At 36.9% G+C, this 22,879-nt stretch overlaps 1 protein-coding gene across 5 annotated transcripts in view; it reads left to right on the forward strand.

Annotated features, from left to right (window-relative positions):
- Window positions 1-22,879, forward strand: part of USP6NL (USP6 N-terminal like) — a 256,580-nt gene that overhangs the window by 214,325 nt on the left and 19,376 nt on the right. For all 5 annotated transcript variants that reach the window (XM_046678691.1, XM_046678690.1, XM_046678694.1 and 2 more), the window contains 8 exons: window positions 3,796-3,903; window positions 8,710-8,819; window positions 11,598-11,646; window positions 13,256-13,376; window positions 16,626-16,720; window positions 17,367-17,432; window positions 17,526-17,625; window positions 19,856-20,008. In XM_046678691.1, the coding sequence (XP_046534647.1) occupies window positions 3,796-3,903; window positions 8,710-8,819; window positions 11,598-11,646; window positions 13,256-13,376; window positions 16,626-16,720; window positions 17,367-17,432; window positions 17,526-17,625; window positions 19,856-20,008 (802 nt within the window). The remainder of the gene's footprint in view (window positions 1-3,795; window positions 3,904-8,709; window positions 8,820-11,597; window positions 11,647-13,255; window positions 13,377-16,625; window positions 16,721-17,366; window positions 17,433-17,525; window positions 17,626-19,855; window positions 20,009-22,879) is intronic.

Below are 22,879 nucleotides of genomic sequence, written 5' to 3' on the forward strand. Positions count from 1 at the left end.
AGCCACTCTGTTGGACCAGTAAAAAGTGACCAGCACAGCAGATTCACTGCTCTCACCCCCAACACCTTTATCCCTAGAGTTTTTCGGGTTCCCTCTTAGGATCTCGTGCGTCCTGCTACATAAGGCCAGCTGCCCTTTGATACCGTTCCTGTGGCTCTAGGTGTAGTGCCTACCATTCCCCTTTCACCGCCCTGGCCCGCCTCTGGGGAGTCTATCTCCTTCACGACTTCTGCCATCAGGATGTGGTGCTCAGCTCTGATAGCAGTTGGTGTATGTGACTTTGTTTTATTATTAAGGGTTGTCTTTTTATGTTATAATTGTCTGCTTACATATTTATCTTCCCCGCTGCACTGTGCGCCCAGGGAACTTTTCCTGTTTGTAGCCGGTTACCCAGTAAGTGGACCACAAAGTAGGCAGTCATTACAACGTTTCTTTTCAGAATGAATGAATGAGTGAATGGTGTTCCTTTGTGCGTTGGGTGGAACAGCTATCACCTTCTGCGGATAAATTCTGCTGCTTTACTAAAGCTGTGATCTCTAAGAGGCAGTGTGATTTGGTAGACATAGCCTGAAGTAGAGGTGAGAAGATGGAATTCTTTGACCTAGGCAAGCCGCTTCTCTGCGCCTTGGTTTCCTTCCATTTAAAGTGGAACAGCACTCGCTCAGCCTGCATTACGGATTGTTATAGAAAATATGGGATGCTACTTTGTCAGTGGAAAGATTCTCAACAAACGTAAACTGGACTACTGAACTGTGTTCTGGAGAGTACGCAAATTTTGTTATAACTGTTGTGCTTTGGTATAATTCCTGCTTTGCTTTACAAAATTTCCAAAATTTCTATGGTAGTTGAAAATTTGTGAGGAAAGTTATGGTACCATGATGTCAGTCCGTCACACAACAGTATAAGTGTTTGAAAAACAATAAGCATAACTTAAAATTTGGATTTTAGGGTCTCATAATTTAATTCTTTTTCTACTATGCGTGACTTTGTGTACATGTTTCATTTTGCTATTTCCTACAGCTTGAATTCCAGATACATCCCTTTTCATATTTCTTTTAAGGTTTAAGTGCAATCGTATTATTATTTTAATGCTTCCTACTCTTGGATTTCCTTCATATTTTCTGTTACACGTATTTCAGTAAGTCCAGTTGAGCAGAACAAGGGATACTACATGCATCATGGTCTTGGAAAGATGGTCTTTGTGATTTTTAAAAAGTAAAATCAGTATGTTTTACTAACTGATAACATCTTGTGTGTGCCTTTGGGCAAATTATTGTACCTCTGTGTGATTCACTTTCAACAGCTGTAAAATTGAGGTAGTAGTGTCTCATAGAGTTGTTGATTTGATTAAATGAGATAAATATCTGTAAATAGCTTCAAGTAGTCTCCTGTACATAGTGAATGCTCAGTGAAAGTTGGCTGTAATTGTTGCTGTTGATGATAACAGTGACCGTGCAGCAGTGTTCCTTTGTCACTCTTTTCCATATGTGCCTCACTTTTCATTTTAGTCCTGGAGTGGCACTGGGACCATTGACTTTTTATTTCTACCTGAAAGCTTTCTATTATTTCTTCTTAATTTAATCATAGTCATTCAACTGATTTTTTAATTTTGGATTTAACTTCAGGATGAATAATGGGCATCAATTTATATATAATTGTTGAATACAGAGTTGAATGAAAGCAATAAAATGATGTCTAAAGTCTTTTCAAGTAATATACTTCAAGAAATATAATTCAGAGCTCTTATTTTACTCATTGAAAAACATTAGTCTAATGGAGATTCAGGTCCATAGAAGTTAATCTGTTTACCTGCCATCTTATTCTACTTGACTAGTACAATTCACTTTTCACATTTGCAGTAATTTCCACAGTTTCTGATGTATTTTTATCAGATGTTTACAGTACAGCATATTTATTCTAGAAATTTAGGAGATAATTTGAAGTTACTTTTAGTGGATGATAGTCCACTAAAAAGTGCTATGTATTATAATTTTGAGATGAATAGAAATGACAGACTTTCTTTAGGAAAATAAATCTTAAATTCTCTTGTTTTTTTACCATACTCAGTTTGTAATTAATGGTGCTAAGTGTTTAGTACATGGGAAATGTTGCAAGTAGCAGTCTCATTTACACAGAGCCTTTCTGTATTAGATTCTTCCAGTTAGAGCTACAGCACGAGTTAAAATTTTGATGATTCTAGTCACTATCTGCTGAAATGTCAAACTTGAGGCATATTATGTTTATACCAAAAGAACAGAACTGAAATTATGTAATTATCTAATTGAATCAACTTCACAGTGTTCATTGTTTCACAATAAAAGTTGTTCTACAGTGTCACTCATTTGAACCACATACTCAGAATTTCTTAAAGCTACATCGTGACTTAGTTACTAAAGATCTGGTTTTAAAAAATCTAAGTAGTATAATACTAGAATTTGAAGTTCTGCTTGTTGGTTCATAGCTCGTCAGCATTTCAATTATTAGAACTTGCATCTTACTTTCTTAACCATACTATTTAAATATACTATTTTAATTGTATAGGTAATTGTGTACCTAGTCTTACCTCCGTAAGATTTCTGCCATAATTTGCTTAATCATTTCCTTGTTTGGACATCTGCTTTTAAGTTTCAAAGTTTTATTATGCACAACTTTGTAATGACTGTAATAGGTGCGTATGTTATTTTGAATAATTAGCCTTGAGGAAAAAATTAGAATTAACAAGAAGTATATTGAGTCTTAGGATTCTTGAGTGGCAGCAGTATACTTTCAAGGACCCAAAGAGTTGATAATACTGATGATTTATGCCTCATTTCTTTCAAAAGTGGTGGTGTTCCTTCTTGATGAAGACTTACTAGTATTTTTTTTTTCTTTTGCTGAGAAAGATTAGCCTGAGCTAACATCCGTTGCCACTTTTCCTCTTTTTTTGCTTGAGGAAGATTAGCCCTGAGCCGAGATCCGTGCCAATCTTCCTCCACTTTGTATGTGAGTCACCATCATCACATGGCTGACTATAGTGGTGTAGGTCCATGCCCTGGATGTGAACCCACAAACCCAGGCCACCAAACAGAGCTTGCTGAACTTAACCGCTATGCCACAGGGTTGGCTTCGATTTATTGCCATTTTGATCTGATCAGATAGGATCAGTGTAAGAAAAAGATACAGATTTTCCTGAAGAAACTGTCAAGAATTGAAAAGAGGAGAGGAAAGAGGGAGAGTGAGTGTGTATATGTGTGAGAGAGAGAACTGAAGGTGTGGGTGGAATTAACTGAGTTATGAGATAGAAGGGAAAGAGCTTGCTATGTTCTAGAGAGCCCCAGAGAGAAGGTGTTGGGGAAGAGATTCCGATTAGAGCCCTCTATGCTCCATGAAGAGACTTTTGGCACATGGCAACCTTTTTGCTATTTGGAGCCTTTTAGTCGGATGAGGAAATAGGAAGAAATGTGGAACTAGTTAATTATGTCAACAGGGAAAGTGTAAATCAAATGTTCGCAACTTAAAAAAGAGCCCTGATTATGCTTTCATGCTACTTAAGGAGTACCTTTGTAGTAGAATGAAAATACTAATGTACTAGGCATTCCTAACATTTTCTCATTTGTTTATTCCACCTTTCTTTGTATCTATCTCCCTGTTAGGATCTGAGAAGTAGAGATGATAGGATCCAAATGTGCCATGTTACAATGTATCAGTTATCTTGGATGCTTTGAAAATAAAAGACTAACATTCATTAGTTTGGTTTAAGGGACTAGTCTAAATTTTATCAGTTTATAACCTTCAATTTATATTTCTTTTGATCAGTTTCATAGGAGAATTTACAAAGGAATCCCACTCCAGCTCAGAGGTGAAGTCTGGGCTCTACTCCTGGAGATCCCTAAAATGAAAGAAGAAACGAGAGACCTTTACAGTGTGAGTATCTAAAACCAACCTGTTATTTTGAAATTGAAAAGTAAAATCTATCTCTTTAGCTTTCAAGGTGATGTTAGATATGTGTATCATTTGAAGTTATATTAAAATTATATGACATTAGGTTTTATAGACCTATTATCTTTTTCTTGATTGTTTTGTTTATTGCAACTTGCTTCCTAAATTTTAAACAAATACTTCAGTAAAAATAGTATTTTCTGTATGAATCAGTAAGCATAGATTGCTTTTCAAATAAATAATCAATCAATGTTGGAACATATTTGTGAGGAAAATTGACTGATTGTAGCTGCTCATTTGAAATGTAGTATTAATAAAGAGATCTATAGTATCACTTTTAGAATTTATGGGAAAATAACAGCAGAATTCAGTTTATTCACCTGCTGCCTGTATGTGATTAAATGTTTCGATCTAAGAGTGAAAAAGGAGCATTTTCCTCCAAGATTATTAGGGTATCTCTAGGTTTTATTATTTATTAATAAAAATAACTTTCTATTTAACAACTTTTCACTCAGTGATGAGTAATACTTTCCCAAAATTAGCTAATGCATTGTTTACCTCGTTGTCATCTCAGCTATACCTTTTCTAGACCTAAATTTTATATTAACCTTTAAAAGAAATAAAAAGCTTATATCTAAAAATCATTTTGAAATAGGAAATGTATATAAATAGAATAAATTAAAATAGAATAAAATGGATAAAAGAAAAATTATTTATCATCGAAACCCAATACCAATTATAAAAGGGGCTTTGGAATACTCTTGATATTTTCTCTTTCATGTATATATGTATATATACATATTTTATAAAATTTAATCAAGATGAAAGGTAGTAAATACTGGTTAATTTAAAGAGTTACTTATTTTGTGTGACTAAAAGATTTTTAAAATTTGCTGTTTGGACCCTACGGAGACTATGAGTTTATGTCTCAGGATTTTAGAGTTTTAAATTATTTTAGTTTGTTGATTAGATATTTGCTTTTAGTCTCATAGTTTTAGAGCCAGTGTTGAAAATGCTGTCTGAGAGAACATGTATAAAATCTAACCCCAGCGTCTAGTACAGTGCACCTGGCATATGGTAGGTACTCAGGAAATATTTCTTTAATTAATAAATAAAGAAAATTACTTTTCCTGAGCATGCTGTATTGGTTTCCTCAGGCCACCATAACAAAGTACCGCAAACTGAGTGGCCCAGAACAGCAGAAATTTATTCTTTCACCGTTCTAGAGGTTAGAAGTCTGAAATCAAGGTGTCAGCAGGACCATGCGCTCTCTCAAGACTCTAAGGAGGAATCCTCCCTTGCCTCTTCCTCACTTCTAGTGGTCACCAGCCATCCCTGGCGTTCCTCGGCTTGGAGCTGCATCACTCCAGCCTCCCCCTCCCGCTTCACGTGGCCTTCTGCCCTGTGTGAGTGTATCTCACCCTTGTAAGGACACCAGTCACTGGATTTAGGGTCCACCCTAGTCCCGTATGATCACATCTTAACTTGATTACATCTGCGAAGACCCTATTTCCAGATCAAGTCAACATTCACAGGTTCTGGGTAGACAGGAATTTTGGGGGGTCCCTATTCAACCCTGTACACATGCTAATAGTAGAAGTGTGGTTTCAGTTATATTTTAGACTTTCTCTACATAGAATAAAATTATCCAGGTACTGGTTAATATGAGAGAATCATTTAGTAAGAACCAATCATACAGTAACAACAGTAAAAGAAATGATTTGCCCATCAATACTTTCAAGCTTATAATTTCCAATACTATCATAAACATTGTTTTTACTGCAAGTTTCCCAAGCATCATTAAACTGTCTTCCTTTCCCAGTCGCTCCTTCCTACTCCCTCTCCAAATACAGTATAAATTGTTCTCTTCAAGGTGGGAATTCAGTAGGAGTAAATCTACCTTTTCTTAACCTGCTAAGATTTTTCTCGGATTGGTGAACTTGTCCTGGCTCCTGAGCTGCTGCTCTTATCTGCAACTTTCTCCTGTTCTTTTAATTATGTCTCATTGTTATTTGACTTTCTTGCATCTAGTGATATATTAAATATAAAAATATTTAAAGAACACATACAGATGATTATTTTTAAAGGTAAATTTTTGTAGCGTCCTCTGGACTGACTTTCATCAGAGGCAGCATATGGTAATGTCTTAGTGGTCATATGATTCTAGCACAATAGTGTAAATATCTTCCTTGGTCGCCAGAACTCCGAAGTGTACTGTGGTTATTCTTCATGTTTTGAAAAGCTACAGAAGCTGCCTTTCTCTGAGCTCCCACCTCAAAGCACAAATAGACACGTACTCACAAAACTCGTAACATGCACACACATATTCCAGAGAGCCTACTTCTTTCATTTTTAGCTTGTCAGGAATTAACAGTTATGTTTTTATATATATATTTTTGTATTGATTGAGGCAGAAATACATATTATCAGTACTTGCTAAATGAGTCAATATGACATATGTGTATCGATGTTTAATTATGCTTAAGCATGTAATCTCCCATCTGGTTCAACTTGGGAGATTAAACGTACTCTTAGCTCCCTTCCCCCTGAAATGCCACTAAGTTGACAGCAGAGTTTTTTATAAGGCAAACCCCAAGGAATAAGAAAAGGGGAGAAGAGATAACAGCTGCCAATTTTTGGAAACCAGAATTCAAACATTTAGTAAACTTAGTGAACCTGAGAAAACTAAATCCAAGCTGGCAGTGGGAAACTGGAGAAGCAGCCTGCTTTACATCTCAAAATCCCCAAAATGCTTGGTAATTGCCAACTCCAGGCACCTCTGAAAGTGGAGGTGAAGCTAAAGACAGTAGAAGTGGTTCAGAGTCGATTGCGGAAGCAGTTAGAGCCCCTTCGTCCCACTCCAAGCCTGGCCCGAGACTGGAGCATGACTGTTTAGAGAGGATAAAACAGGGGGCCTCTGAACTGGAGAGAACACAGACATTGCCGAGGGCAGGGCTGCTGTAAAGAAAGCACAGAGGAATCGAGTGTTCTGAGGGTGGGGCGGTCCAGCCTTTTCCTCCATTTGGGTCCCGGAGTTTTGGCAGCCAAGTGCCTGTCTTCCAGACAGGAGATCAGAAGAGCCTTCTCCAGGGAATATGACCAGCCTAAGAAAACAAATCTAGATATTCTGACTTCAGGGGAACCCCAGTGAAACAGCACAGCAGGTCACTGTGCAGTGAAGACACAGTTGTGAAGCCCCATGTCTGCATACAGAGCTTTCCATTGGCTTTTTAGGGTTCTGCTTTAAATATAAGCAGACCACGAAATGCCACTATTCATCTGAAGAAAGGAGCCAACATGAAAACCAGACAAGAACAAATGGAAAAAAGCAACTTGTGAGAGACTATCGAGCGAGAAGAAAACTTAAAAAAACTCACTAATATCTTCAGAGGGATCAAAATATTACATCCATAAAACAAGTAAGAGAATGCTCTAAAAAGGAACATTCGAGAACAACAAAGAGCTTATGAATATAAAAAATGATAGTAGAAATGAAAGATTCTAGAGGAGTGTTTGAAAATAGCAACTGAAGGAACTTCCCAGAAAGTAGATGATTAAAGTCAAAGAGATGAAAAATAGTGGAGAAAATAGAAGAAAATTAATTGACAGCCCAGGAGATCCTACAATGTAATAATAAGAGTTCCAGAAAGAGAAAACGAGAACATAGGAGAGGAGGAGTAGAAGTGGACAAAGGAATTACTGAAGACAATTTCTCAGAACTAAGAGATGTGAGTATGAGTATTTAAGATTGAGAACATTCATTAAGTGCCTGATCCTGTGGATAAAAATAGATCCAAACCAAGAACAGAAATGTGAAGTTTCAGAACATGGAGAGAGAAACTCCTATAAGCTTCTAGAGAGAAAAAGCAAATTTCATATAAAGAAACCAGAATTAGAGTGGCAACACTGGAAGCTAGAAGACAGTGAAGGAAGTGCCTTTTGAGCAAAAATATTTTCCAACTTAGAATTCTAAAATGGCCAGAAAGTTAAATAGGAAGGTAGAATTATCAAATGTTCAAACTGTCAAAAAATTTATCTTCCATATACCCTTTCACAGGAGCTACTGGAGGGTGTGCTCCTCCAGCGCAAGGGAAACCAAGAAAGAAGAGGTGAGATCTGGGGAACAGGGGACCCAAGCAAAGGAGTAGGCCTAGCAGATGGTAAAGGGACCCCTCCCCTCACAAGACACCAGCTGCGCAGCAGGCCCAGCGGTCACCCAGCCAGACTGGAGCAGGTCAGAAAGCTCTGGGAGAGATGTCTGCAAGAGGTTGAAAGTGGGAGAATACCTGTTCTATTTAAATATCGCCAGAGGAGATTTATGCAACTTAAAGTGAGTTTGGGACTGAATTAGTGATAAGTATGTAGAAAATGAAGCAAATCAAGAAACAAGGCAATGATTAACTCCAAGGGAAGCAAAAATATTGTACTGGAAAGAAAAAAGAAGTCATAGTGGACTGCATGGCTCAACTGTGAAGAACTTTCACATGGTCTCAGTGGTGCAAACTCCAGAATGTGCTCTATCCCAAATTCAAATCCAACTGTATTGACAGTATGGGAGGGAAAAGAGGCGGTGGGAGGAGGGAGAGGATGGGAGTGAGAGATGGGGGCATGGATGAGAGAGAAGCCTTTCACTATGGACCTTTTTATGTTGTTTTCATTTTTGAACCATAGGAATGATTTTCCTCAACCAAAAAAAGTATTTAAATGAGAATTATCTTACTATTTGTCATAGACTTTTCAACAACTGATTTCCATAAAAATGTACTTTCTTCCCCTCTCTTTTCTCTTCAGAAATTAAAACACAGAGCGCGGGGTTGTTCACCTGATATCAGACAAATAGACCTTGATGTCAACCGCACGTTTAGGGACCATATTATGTTTAGAGACAGATATGGTGTTAAGTAAGTACAGTTTAATGTTATAAAGTGTACATAGTGTTTATAAATGTCTTTATCAAATTTTTTGTTAACTTAAAATGTGTGTGTTTAGGATGTCTTGTGATAATTTTGATTCAGGTCCTAAAGATTTAAGCTTTTCCAGATCATTTGGTCCATGTTGTATGAAACTTAGGATCTAAGTTAACTTAAATTTTTAACCTTTTAGTGTAGGTGCTATAAAATTGGTGAAGAATCATTTTAGGATCTGGGAATTCTTAAAAATATAGTAGATACTTTTATTAAAAGTCTTAGAAGGGCCGGCCCCATGGCCGAGTGGTTGAGTGCGTGCGCTCCGCTGCAGTGGCCCAGGGTTTCTCCAGTTCGGATCCTGGGCGCAGACATGGCACTGCTCATCAGGCCATGCTGAGGCAGTGTCCCACATGCCACAACTAGAAGGACCCACAACTGAAATATACAACTATGTACTGGGGGGATTTGGGGAGGAGAAGAAGAAAAAAAGAAAAAAGAAGATTGGCAACAGATGCTAGCTCAGGTACCAATCTTTAAAAAAAGAAAAGAAAAAGAAAGTCTTAGAAAAGAAATTAGAGGTTGTGTTACTTTTTGAGAACCATGTCAGTGACAAGTATATTCCTATAAACTTGACTCCATGCATAGATGAAAGTAAAAAAAATGAGAAATGAATGAATGAAATTACTACGACAGTTTATGAATGAAAGGTACAGTTTTGCTGACCTCTGTATCAGTCAGGGTTCCACCAGAGAAGCAGAAGCCAGTAAGAGATTAATATTAAGAGATTTGTTGTTAGGAATTGGCTTACACAGTCGGGGGGCTGACTGGGCAAGTTGAAGTTCCATAAGGCAGGCCTCCAGGAAGGGCAGGCTGGGCCTCTTGGGCATGAGCTGAGCTGCTGTCCACAGGAGGTATTTCTTCTTCAGGGAAGCCTCAGACCTCCTCTTAGAGCCTTTTAACCTAGTGAATCAGGCCTATCCTGATTCAGTAATTATCTAAGATAATCTCCCATATTTAAAGTCAACTGAGTATGAATTTTAATCACAGCTATAAAATATCTTCTTTCTGGCCACACCCAGATTAGTGTCTGAATAACTGCGATTGTAGCCTAGCCAAGTTGACATAAAGCTGACCATCACAGTCCACCCTTGTCAACTTAATTTCCAAGTGAAGTCATACTTCTGTCTAACATGATACAGCTGTTCTGCCTAGGACTGAAAATACGCTAACCCTTTCCCCACAAGAGGAGGCAGAGTCTTTGGGCGATGTTCACTCTTCTGCTTTGATGTTCTGTAACCTAAATAGTGTGATATAAAGTTAACTATTACTGGGGCTGGCCCTTGGCCAAGTGGTTAAAGTTCCATGTGCTCTGCTTCGGCAGCCTGGATTCACGGGTTCAGATCCTGGGTGCAGACCTACACCACTCATCAGCAATGCTGTGGAGGCATCCCACATATTAAGTGGAGGAAGAGTGGCACAGATGGTTACTCAGGGCTAATCTTCCTCAAGCAAAAAAAAGAGGAGGATTGGTGATGGATGTTAGCTCAGGGCTAGTCCTCCTCACTAAAAACAAAGTTAACTATTATATTATTAATATATCTGACTGATATAATATGATAGATGAAAAGGGAAAAGAGGAGGAAAACAAAATTTTTTTAATATATATACAAACATATTCATACCAAAATAAGGAAGAAATACTCATAACAATTATAATGATTATTTCTGCAATTGGGCATGTGATCATAGCTGGTTTATAACTCCCTTTCCACTACCCATTCCATACTCCCTTTGCCCTCAGCCAGTGCCTCAGCTGGTCATAATTCTTTACCTGGTGGGGAGACCTTAATCCTTTATTCCTGAAGGCTCTGGACCATTAGCAGTCCTGCCTGAATTAGATTGTTGTAGTTTTCTATTGACTTTAATCACAAGGCTTAGTTATTCTGAGATACCCTAAGTATTCTCCTGTGTTCTAGACATACTCTTCTTTGCATCCCTTGTGTAGTAGCAACTCAGTTTTCCCTTAGTAATCAGGAGCAATCACTCTGGCCGGTGCAGATACCTTCTTCTTTGCCTGTTGATTCAGAGGCATGAGGAGCCCGAAGTGGTTGGGTGACAGTCTCAACTTGCAGCACAGTGGAGTCGTTGCTGTGTCTCCTGGTAGAAACATTCCTCCCTTGGGAACTAACGCCTTTAGACCAGCAGAGCCTAAGGTTAATGGGACAGGAAACAAACATTTTTCTAGTGGACTACCAGGGACGATAGTGAGTGATGCCACTCCCATTTGCTCCCCTTGAATCTTGGACCCCTGAAACCTGGCTCTGGGAGAGACAGCGCCAGATATTGGAGGCTGATGGAGAGCATACACAGCCTCCTGGAGAACATTGTCCCAGCCCTGCAAGTTGTGGCACCCAGCCGGCACTGTAACTGAGGCTTCAAAAGGCCATTCCATAGTTCCATCAAGCTAGCTGTTCCCATGGGGATGATTTTATAGTGAGACTAGTTCAGTGAAAGAAGGCAACAAATTTAAGAGCTTGTGAAGCCCTTTATGTTTTTTGGTGTAAATTTTTTATATCAGAATGAATATTATCTAGCCTTAAATTTAGACCATTTGCAGCATTGTTTAAGTTTGAGCTTGGGATCATTTCTTTATTACAGTAGTAGTATTATTTGGATTATCTCTTTATGATCTAAGCAACATGTCATTTATTTTTTTGTTTGTAATTTTAAACATGAAATAAATTGTGTTCAATGTAAATTTCTTTTCTCTAGGCAACAATCCCTGTTCCATGTTCTTGCTGCATATTCTATTTATAATACGGTAAGTTGGTACATGCTTACCCACAGCTCTCTGAGTTGTATTGTGAGGAACTGGAAAAACTCTTTGGGTGCTCCCTCTCCAACAAGGCCCTTAGGGGCCACATCTCTTCATCTCAGGACCCAATGGTCTCTGCAGTCTCTGACTCTCTGGATCTTTTCAAGACTCCTGTGTAACCCTGGGGTGTGAGAGCAGAGCTGCTTTGGAAGCGGAAAAAACCACAGTATGCCAGTGACTGTCACCTCTTTTCTCTTTCTCTAGATTGTTTTATTTTGTTATGTTTTGTGTATTGTTTGTTTGTTTCTATTTTAAGCAAAGCACTGGGAATGAGCAGGATTAGAAGGACAGGAAGTTGGCGGCTAGATCGATTTTTGCTTGACTTTTGATCACTCTTCATTACTCCTGGGAGGTTGCCTTTCAAGGTGACATTTTATCCACTCAGTGAGGTCCAAACAGGATACTGTATGTACCCACTGGCTATCCCCAGGAGTAGGCTAAACCAAACTTCTTGGTGATAGCACATGTTGTTCCTAGGGTATTTAACACTTTGGGGGAGATAATAATTTGGGGGAAAATCAATTAGTGTTGAATCTAATATGCATGTTAAAGAAATACTTCTTGAATAGGTTCCAGGGAAGACAACCTTGAACCTTGGGATGTATAATTTCTGTTGTAATTAAAACCTTTAAGTTGCAAGAAATTCACTCAAACTAGAGCAAGTTAAAAAGGAGTTTATTAAAGGGACTACTCAGATAGTCGAACCTCATGGAAATTGGAGCTGTAAAGTGAGAAGCCTTAAATGAGAAAGATAGCTACACTTTCTCTCTCTTCTACTCTCGCCACATGGTAACTCTGATTATCTCTGTTAACTGTTTGTTCCACTGTTTCTCTCTCCAGATTGCTTTCTTTGCCTACTTATGGGTTTTTCCGTGGCTAAAATTGCACCCATAGACTCACCGTGACCATTCTGATTACTGTCTCTGTGGCTGTATTCAGATTTCCTAGGGAGAGTATCTGATTAGTCAGGGCAGCCAATTAATTGTGCCCCTGGGGTCAGGTGTCCTCTTCCACTCCATCAGCTTTGGTTCATATGGGAGAAACATTGAGTCCCTAAGGCCAGTTATAAGCAGGGAATATGGAGAGAGTGGGCAGTTCTCAGAGAAGGGGCTGGATGGGTATCCCAAAATGTGTCTATATAAGGGTCCAGAAACCTAGAGGAGACAGGACAGCAAATTGGACACTGTAGGAGGAGAGAGATTTGCCAGCATCTGAGCAAAGAACAGGAATGTTGAGTTGAGAATCATACGTAAAAAAGAAAAACAAACTATTAGGGCTCTTTACAGAAGGTATAATGGTATTGAACAGGGGACGCTAAAAATACATGTAGGTTTAGACTTTGCCCACACTTCTACATTTTATTCTTGAACACAGAGTTATTCTTTTATAGTATGTAGCTCAATGCTGTAAAGATTGGAATATTTTTCTGTAGAATTGCCCATTAAATAATGTGTTTAGGCATTTTCTGATTATTTTATTTCCGTTTTTTATGTGTGCGTATACATATAACTTGGTCTGAAAACTCCCGGTTTCTTTGTTCTCCTTTACTCTTTAGGAAGTTGGATACTGTCAGGGCATGAGCCAGATCACAGCGTTACTCCTTATGTATATGAATGAAGAAGATGCCTTCTGGGCCCTGGTCAAACTGTTCTCGGGCCCCAAACATGCCATGCATGGTAAGAAAACCCCGCAGGTTGTCGTAAACAGTAAACCAAGGAGGGGGACAAAGGTCAGTTACGACACAGTCAAACTTTGGGTGACGCTTGGTGAAGCTAAGTACAGTCAAACTTTGGGTGACGCTTGGTGAAGCTAAGTACAAAACTTAATGCCTAGGGGCTTCTCAGTTAATTAGCATTTGTTACTAATTTCTCATTCCATTCATCGTTATTCAGCTTCTCCAAACTTGTCTGTTCACATTTATATTCCTTTGTGTTTACCCCAAAGTATACTGTTGGCAGTTTAAAATTCTTTCCTTACTTGCCCCCAGTCGGGAGAAACAAATTTAAGTTTGGAGGAATTTAGGAAAAGCTCTGTTTGGAGAAATAAAAGATAGATTTATTTTTATCAAAATGTTTAGACAGTCATGCAGTTATTTCAGGAAATGGTTACTAGTGACTGGATATTGGGATGTGTAAGTCTTTGTCAAGGAATATAGTTGAGAAATGACATTTAGCCGTTTAAAGGAAAGGTACATAATAAAGTAGTTTTGTATTTCAAGTATGTTTTAGTTCTCTCAGCCATTAAATTGATATCCATTGTACAATAAAAGGCTGATAAAATGTTCTGGGCACTTTATTATTTAATATTTCATAGCTTGCATAATTTTTTGTTTTTCAGATTAGAAGATTGTTTTTAATAACCTTTTCCTTATGTTTGCAAAGCATATCCAATAAACTTTATTTTAAAGAGTTTGGTTGCAGCTTTTCTTGGAAATAAAAATGGCATTTGTCTATATAATGCAAAATTATTTTCCCAGTGCCATCCATGTGATAATACCAAATGAAAAACAAATTTTAACACTAATCACTCTTAAGAGTGGGTCATGTAAGTTCTGTTTGTGAATAGTTAAGCTTTATGGGGTGGGGAACCTGCCACATGTTTAAAGTGATATTTTAACATTTTCAAAATTATGACCATAGTTTATTAAATCTCACATTCGGGGTCAGCCTAGAGGCACAGTGGTTAAGTTCGCTCCACTTCAGCTGCCTGGGGTTCGTTGGTTCAGATCCTGGGCGCAGACCTATGCACTGCTTATCAAGTGATGCTGTGGCAGGTATCCCACATACAAAGTAGAGGAAGATGGGCACGGATGTTAGCTCAGGGCCAGTCTTCCTCAGCAAAAAGAGGAGGATTGGTGGCAGATGCTAGCTCAGGGCTAATCTTCCTCAAAAAAAAAAAAAACCCCTCACATTCTTACCATGTGGTTTTTGTGGTGATATTGTATGTGCGTGTGTGGTATGTGCATGTGTGTTTGCATTTGGCAAACTCCCTCAGTGTTCCTTGCAAATTTTTTTTAATAAATACTATCTGTCTGCTCACTGGACCCTTTCAATGCCATAAATAGAGTCCAAAAGTAAGACACATTATATTGAACTGCCATCCAGTAGACAGTATCATTTAAAAAGGCATCTTGAAGAAAAATAATTCTTTTCCATCTTTATTTGGCTTTACCATAGGATGGTGTGCTGATATATGTTGAAGTACAATGGAATATTATAATTTAAGTAGTATGTAATTATGCAGAAGACTGCTCATTTCTTTTAAACATACCTGATAGCTCACTTTCAGCAATTACTGTCACCAGTTTAATCTGTAAAGCAATATTAATTTTACTATCCTATCATTTACAGTTACAGTGCAGTTTAGGTCATTATTATGGGCAAGTTTGTACTTAGAGATATTTGTTTCTAAGTCTGCCTATGAAATTTTGTAACTAAATGTTACCTCAGTTCTTTGCATCTCCAAATGAAAGTGGTATCACTTACAAATGTATAGAATAAAATCAGGGCTGAAGAAAATGAGATTTAAAATAGCAATTCTGGGATATCACTGAAAAGTGGAGAAATGTTAGGTATCCTGGCATCCTTGAGCTAGTGTTTATTATTGAGGGGCATTGCCTTTTTCAAAATCATACTTTTTCTTGAAATTCTTCCAATTCCCATTCCTATCAAATTGAGCGTGAAAGTGGCACAGATAGAGAAATAGAGATTTTTTTTAAATGAAATTATTTCACTGGAGAATGTTCCTAAGGGAGGAATAGAATCTCTGCCTCTGGAAATTTTTACACGCACACCTTAGAAAACTGAAAATTAGTTAAGAAATAGTCCTTCCCCAAAGATTTTAAAGCAGCGTTTCCCAACAGTGTGTTCCTTGGTTTTTGAAGGAACATGGTTTCACTGTTTGGAAACAGATATTCTGTGGCGGAAAAGAGGGACTCCAAGATCAAGTAAGTCTAGGAGACTGAATTAAACAAACAAAAAACCCACTAAGTTTCTTTATAAAACAACTTAAAAATATTAGGAATCTCTTATGCATCATGAATATGCAAGTAGGGCATATATAACATACAATATTTCTCCTGGATTCTTTTTTTTAAACATAGAACATCTATTAACATATTTCACAGTTTCATGGAACCCAGGTTGGAAATAACTAATGCGGAGAAATCATAAATCCATTGAGTATATGTCATTTTTAATGGATTGTATAGAATATCTGAAAGGAAACTTATGAATAAAAATAGGTGTAAAGTTCCGTGAGTTAAATACATAAAATTAATATTAACTTACCGTTTACAATTAGTTCCTAGAAATCTTATAGGTTATACTGTATAATCAGTTGGAATAAATACAGTTTTTGATATAACTTGATCATACAGTACCAGTATGTTTTAACTGATGTTAAATATCACCTATAGAAAGGATTTAAAAGTGCTAACAACTTTGGAAGTATCATACTAATGAAATTACTAGAGTAAATTTGAAAATAATGTTTATCTAATGTATTAACTATAAAATGATAAGTAATCAAGATTAGAATAACCTATAAAAAATTTGCGCTTTTAAGAAATGCTGTAAGGTACTTTGAAAGAACAGATAATCCTAATAAGTGGCTTCAGTTTCACTTTTTCTTAACGTCTCTGTTTCCATTTTAATTCAGAAATATTCTGTCCTCTTTCCTATTTTTACAAGGTTATAGGAAACATTTAGCAAACAAATACTAGACTACAAGTTTCATTACCCAAAGCTTATACACAATTATTTCCTTGATGGGGAGGAAAAATATTTTGGTAACTACTGGACTTTTTGTTGTTGTAAACAACGTGTTGTTTGTTGACATTTAAAAATGAAAAATATGTTGCATTTTAAAATAGGGGTTTTTATTGGTATTGTTTATGAACTATTGTTTTTATGTTTGTATTCTAGGCTTTTTTGTCCAAGGTTTTCCCAAACTCTTGAGATTTCAAGAACATCATGAAAAAATACTGAATAAATTTCTGTCCAAGCTTAAGCAACACCTGGTAGGTAGATGTGACATTGACTTACACCCACTTATACCAAGAATAAATTGAGTGCAGCCTTTGGTCTCAGCTACCTTATTGATTTCTAGTGTTGTCCGTTTCATTTACTATGCAGTTATAATTCCCAGTTGCATTAGATTTGTGAAATTTAGTATTGATGAACTATCACAGCTCTAACTTATAGAATCAAACGACTTCTTTGAAGATGATATTTACCAACAATACAGTTTTTAAAGACAGATGATTTCTCAGTAATTGTGGAGGTTTTTTTATTGCACAAAAAATATTTTAAGGTCAAACTCATCCTTAGTGAACCGTATATATATGCTCTACTATAAAACACAGTTGTTTAGTAAAGCAAAGATACTTCACTGTAAAATATATTAAGGAGAATCAAATGTTGTATTATAGTCATATATAAGAAGTATTTATTCTCGGAGTGATTTTCAAAAGTAAAATTGAGGGAGAAGGAGGAAATAGTAAGAAGAGAAAAAATAGAAATACTCTAGCATTGAAAAGGTTTATAACAAAATGATTTTATGTTTAGCTGTGACAGCTACCTCCAACAGCCATCCTAACTTTTAGTATTATATTGTCATATTTTGTTTGCTACAATCCAGAAATTGTGAAGTCTTTGTTTTTTCAGGATTCGCAAGAAATCTACACAAGTTTTTACACAATGAAATGGTTTTTTCAGTGTTTCCTCGATCGTGTGAGTAGTTATTTACAAAACCCCCTCATAAAATTATAAATACCAGACAAGAGCAAACTGTTCATCATATTTCTGTTTTGTTTTTAATTATAGACTCCCTTTACACTAAACCTGAGAATATGGGATATCTACATCTTTGAAGGAGAACGAGTTCTTACTGCTATGTCTTACACAATCTTAAAATTACACAAAAGTAAGAAAATGTTTAACTATAAAGATTTCAAAAAAAACCAAGGCTTATTTTAATTCTGATTTCTCATTCTCCACCCTACTGGAAATTCATTTCCTTTTTGTACTGGTTTTAAAAAATTCTTGAAGATCACTGAAGAAATTATCTTGAGTTGGTAATTTACTTTCATTTGTTCTTTCTCATGACTAGAAACTTACTACATTGCAAAGGTCTCTATATCAGTTTCAGTTCGTGCTTAAGCAGTAAAATTCAATGTGTTGGTTCACCAATAATATTATTCTTGCTAAGGACTTGTTTCCACTGGGACTCCCTATTCCTTGTTACCAATCTGAATCTCAGGTTTGTCATAGGAGAAGAGAGAGACCAAAGAAACTAACCCCCTTAGTTAAAAGGTCTAGAGAGCACATTTTCCATTACTGTTTCCTTCATCCAGAAGAAAGCATCCAGCTCCAAGCTGTAGACCAGAGATGGGCAACCTCCAGCTCCTCTCTCTGCTTGACAGCATTGTGGCCTCTGGGGCAAGTACGGTCAATGTCTCTCATCGCCTAAATGCAACAAGCCTTTAAAAAGTCTCCAGCTGTCATATTTCAAGGGCTCTGTAAATTTGATGTGCTGTGCCTTACTCTAAAAGTCAAGAAATAAGAGGTTTTTTTCTTCACGAATATGAAGAACTTTATTCATCATAAAGTCTCAGTTCACCCATTAAAATTACAACTCCTCATAGTAACTCCTCTTGTAACTATATGGAGAAGAGAATCGTTGAAAGCTTTGGGACTTTGTATAGCACTTCAAATCTGGGTCATACAACGCCGTTTCACATTCACTGATTACTCTCTTCTGTTGTTCTTGAGTGACTCGTCTGTTCAGCTTCTCAGCTAAATGAGAAGTTAATTGAGTCACTGGGGACATGTTTTGCAGTTTTTCTCCCTGCTGTGCTTGGCATTGTTCTGAGTACCTGTCAGGTACTTTAATATAAGATTGTTTGATTGCTTACTTGAAAAGCATGGACTTGAGCTTATCCAAACTTGAGATAGAAATGAAAACTCCCTTTAAAATCACATTTGTATTGTTTACTCTGAAAGAAAAGGACTCAGAAGTCTTGTGGTTCATTTCTCTTACACCCAGTCCTTACTCCCCCAACACACAAAGCAGAGCTCCAAATACAAAACATTTGACTATGAATCATCTCCCAGGACTTAGGGTCTGTCATGTAACCACAGGGAATCAATCAATCTCTCTCCTTCCCTCTCCCTCCCTCCCTCCGTCCCTCCTTCTATCTCTCTCTCTCTCTCTCTCTGTCTCTCTCTCTCTCTCTCTCTGTCTCTCTCTCCCCCCCTTCTCCTCTCCCCTCCCCCTACCCCCTTCCGCTCCCTTCCCCCCTCTTCTGGATTATGAATTGACCAAGATATAGAACAAGAGTATACTTTTTATAAAGATATATACTTAATGGTTTAATGTTCCCTAAACAGTGACAAAGTAGAAACATGATGTTATATTTCTCCATGGTTCTGTTCCCCCTCTTAAATTATGTTTTATTTATATGACTTTTGATTAATTTTGACAAGTGAAAAGTTTCTTCCCCTTTTGTAAATAAACTTTAAGTGTAACGAATACTTTATATCCTACTGTATCATCAGACTAAATAAGCTGTGGAAAAAGAATCTGTCCGCTGCTGTGTTTTTTTTCCTGGTTAGGAAGACAAAGTCCAAGGACTTAGATGAAGTTCAGAAACTGCCTGGGCACCTTAACCGATAGTGAGCTGAAGCTCCCAAGATGTTTTTCTTGTTTTCTCCCTGATTGCCTTAACAATATTTAGAAACGTTATTACTAGAGATTCATCACACAGTGGTTTTAAATAGTAAAAAAAATTAGTAACAACCTAGATATCCAGTATTAGAAGACTAAGTAAATTGTAGTGCATACTTACAATGGACTCTTATACAGTTATTAATAATGATGGTGTAAAGTCATATTTGTTGAAGTAGAGATATCAGCGATATACATTATTGAGTGGGGAAAAAACAAGGAGGTGACTAACATGGAAAATAGGATTTATTTTTTAAATTGATACATGGGTGCACACATCTGCTTGTAGGGCAGTAACTAGTGGGAACTCAGCTGATTTTTACTTTCTGCTTTGTATCTGTAATTTGAATTTTTTCACTAAAACTAATTTCACAAACTCAAAATTTAAAAATGACTTAGCATTTTTATTTCTCTCATCCTTTCTTAGAACATCTAATGAAATTGTCTATGGAAGAACTTGTAGAATTTCTTCAGGAGACCCTGGCAAAGGACTTTTTCTTTGAAGATGACTTTGTAATAGAGCAACTTCAGATTTCTATGGCAGAACTAAAGCGGGCGAAATTAGACCTTCCAGAGCCTGGTAAGAAATATCCAACCACTTTACATCTAAATCATAATTGACGTTGGAAAACACAGCGCGATTAACATGGGCCATTTCTGTTTCAAAACATAAGTATTGTACATACTTGTAATGATATAAATCAGTATCTTACCAGCTGCTTATGCCTTTATTATTTTAAGAAAAAGCAAATAAACTAATTAAATCTACCTACATTAATGAAATCCGCCTCTCCTAATGGAATAACTGTGCCATCCCTATTTAAATTTAGAAAGCTGCTTGACTAATAACATTGTTCAACAGAAGTAACCATGGCTAGTGCTTTAAACTAGCATAACATTAAGTATGTTTTATTTTCATCATCTCATTTTGTAAAACCATATGCAAAGTAAAGGTCCAATTTTATAGGAGGAAACTGATACTTCAGTGCTTAAATCTGAAGCTACAGAAGCAGTAGATAGTACTATTGACACCAGCGTCCAAGTTTTCTGACCACTAATCCAGTGCTCTTTGCAGTATGTTGCAGCGTAGATAATATATTTTATTCATTTATTTTAAAATATCTTCCAGCACCTCCTATTAGATTCTCTGTTAGGCGCTGTGCAAGAAGGGGTTTAACAACTGAAAAGATAAACGTGCTTCTTGTTGTCAGGTGTTCACAGGAAAGACAGAATTCATACAAGTGATTACATGTAGAGTGTGAATGTGGTAATAGCAGATCTGGGTACAGGATAAATGGGGAAGGATCAGTGCAAGGGTCGGATGAGAGGGAAGAAAAAAGAAAATGTAGAAAGGTCACAGTAGGAGTAACTTTTAAGAGTTTTGACCAGATGTTACTTGACAATGTATGATTTCCCGAGAAAAGTGTGTTTTTTGCCCTTTTCCTTTCTTACCTTTGTTGCAGTGGATGGGTGTGGTAAGGGAGTTGGGAAGTGGAAGGTGGTGCAGGAGAGATGAAAGTAACTGAGACCAGCTGTTTGTACCTCAGGTACAGCTGGATGTAGCATTTCCCAGTCTGTGTGGCACGTACTTTGATGTCTTCTTGGACATGTGTGTCCAGAACAACAAGTAGGCGTACATTCATAGAAAACACATCTTTTTCCCTTTGGTAAAAACCAAGATGCTGTGCTTTTAATTATTTGCTTGTGCGGGGTCTAATCAGTGTTTCTCCAAGGTTTGTTCTCCATCATCAAGATTCACTGGAAAACAAACCCGTCCCAGCAATAATTGAGTGTGGGAGTAGCTGTGTGAAACCACCCCCTTCGCTAAGTGAGCTCAACCCTTGCTTGTTCAGTATAATAATGTCTATTTTCTACTAATTCTTTCCTGTAACAAGGAATGCATGTGGAACAGCAGTGCCTACTGTATTCTTGCTCCATTAACATTTATTTTTTAATATCTTGCCTGCTTTTAAAAAGAATTTAAGACAAATTTTAGTAAAAGACACAAATGGAGAAAAAATATGTACTATATAGTAGAACTATTTAAACATGGGGGTAAAATATTAAAACTTGTGTATGCACAAGGATGATTTAGCATCTAACTAGCAGCAGTTATTTATTCACTGCTGACTATGTGTCACCTCCTACCTGCACCATCTCATTTAATCCCTAAAAATAACTCAGAAAAAAGTTAGGAAAACTCATCTGCATTTTATATATGAAGTAACTTAGTAGCAGTGGTTCGTGAGATCTTTTTACTAGGAAATGGTAGAATGGGCATGGAGAGTGGGGTGGGGGGTAAAGGGAGAGGGATAGATAAGTAATACCAGAAGCACGAGGGTGTTGGCCGGTTTATTATATATGTTGTAGATACTTTTCATATAGGATTTAAAAAATTTTAATCAGTCTTTTTCTTTATGGTGTCTCACTTTTGTGTTTTGTATATAGAATTTTCCACATGCTGAATGAAAAATTTTGCATTATCTATATTTTCTCTTAGAGCTTTTATGTTTTTATTTTTTATGCTTAAATCTTTAGCCCATCTAGAATTACTTTGTGTTTAAGGGAAGAGAGAGGTAAGAACTCAGCTTTGCTTGTATTCCAAATGACTAGGCATGTGGCTTAACAGCCTCTTGAGATTTGAAATCCTGTCATTATCATGTAATAAACTCCCCCAAAATGTCTACATCTAAATCTTGGCATTTTATTCTATTCCAGTGATCTCTACTTTTCTAGTTACAAACAATTTTAATATCTATTAGAGCTAATTTCCCCTCTTTTTGGATTATTTTGTCAAGTTACCAAAAAAAGAATCCACTAGTATTTTAATTGACATTGCATTGAATTTAAAGATTATTGAGAGAAAAACGATATTTAAAAGAATGGGTTTTTCTAAGTACAAGCTTTTGCTTTTCAGTGGTTCAAGTTTGTTTTAATGTCCCCCAGTAGAATTCATCTTCTTCATATGACTGTTAACACATTTCTTACCCACCCATCCCAACCCCCACTCCTGTAGGTAGTTTTATCTTTCTTATTATAAGTTGAATCTTTCCTTCCATTTTTTTCTAACTGGTTAGGAAAACTTTTGGTATTTTTTTTTTATTCTGGTAAAATACACATAATGTAAAATTTACCATCTTAACCATTTTTAAGTGTACAGTTCAGTGGTATGAAACATATTCATAATTTTGTAAAACCATTACTACCTCCCATCTCCACAACTCTTCATTTTGTGAAATGGAAACTTTATACCCATCAGTCAAGAAGTCTCCATTCCTCTCCCTCCATCCCTGGCAGCCACCATTCTGCCCTCTCTGATTTTGACACTCTAAGTAGCTCATAGAAGTGGGATCATGCAGTACTGGTCTTTTTGTGATTGGCATATTTCACTTAGCATAATGTCCTCAAAGTTCATCCATGTTGTAGCATATGTCAGTTTTTCCTTACTTTT

This window comes from Equus quagga, chromosome 12 (genome assembly GCF_021613505.1).
Source record: "Equus quagga isolate Etosha38 chromosome 12, UCLA_HA_Equagga_1.0, whole genome shotgun sequence".
Taxonomy (NCBI): domain Eukaryota; kingdom Metazoa; phylum Chordata; class Mammalia; order Perissodactyla; family Equidae; genus Equus; species Equus quagga.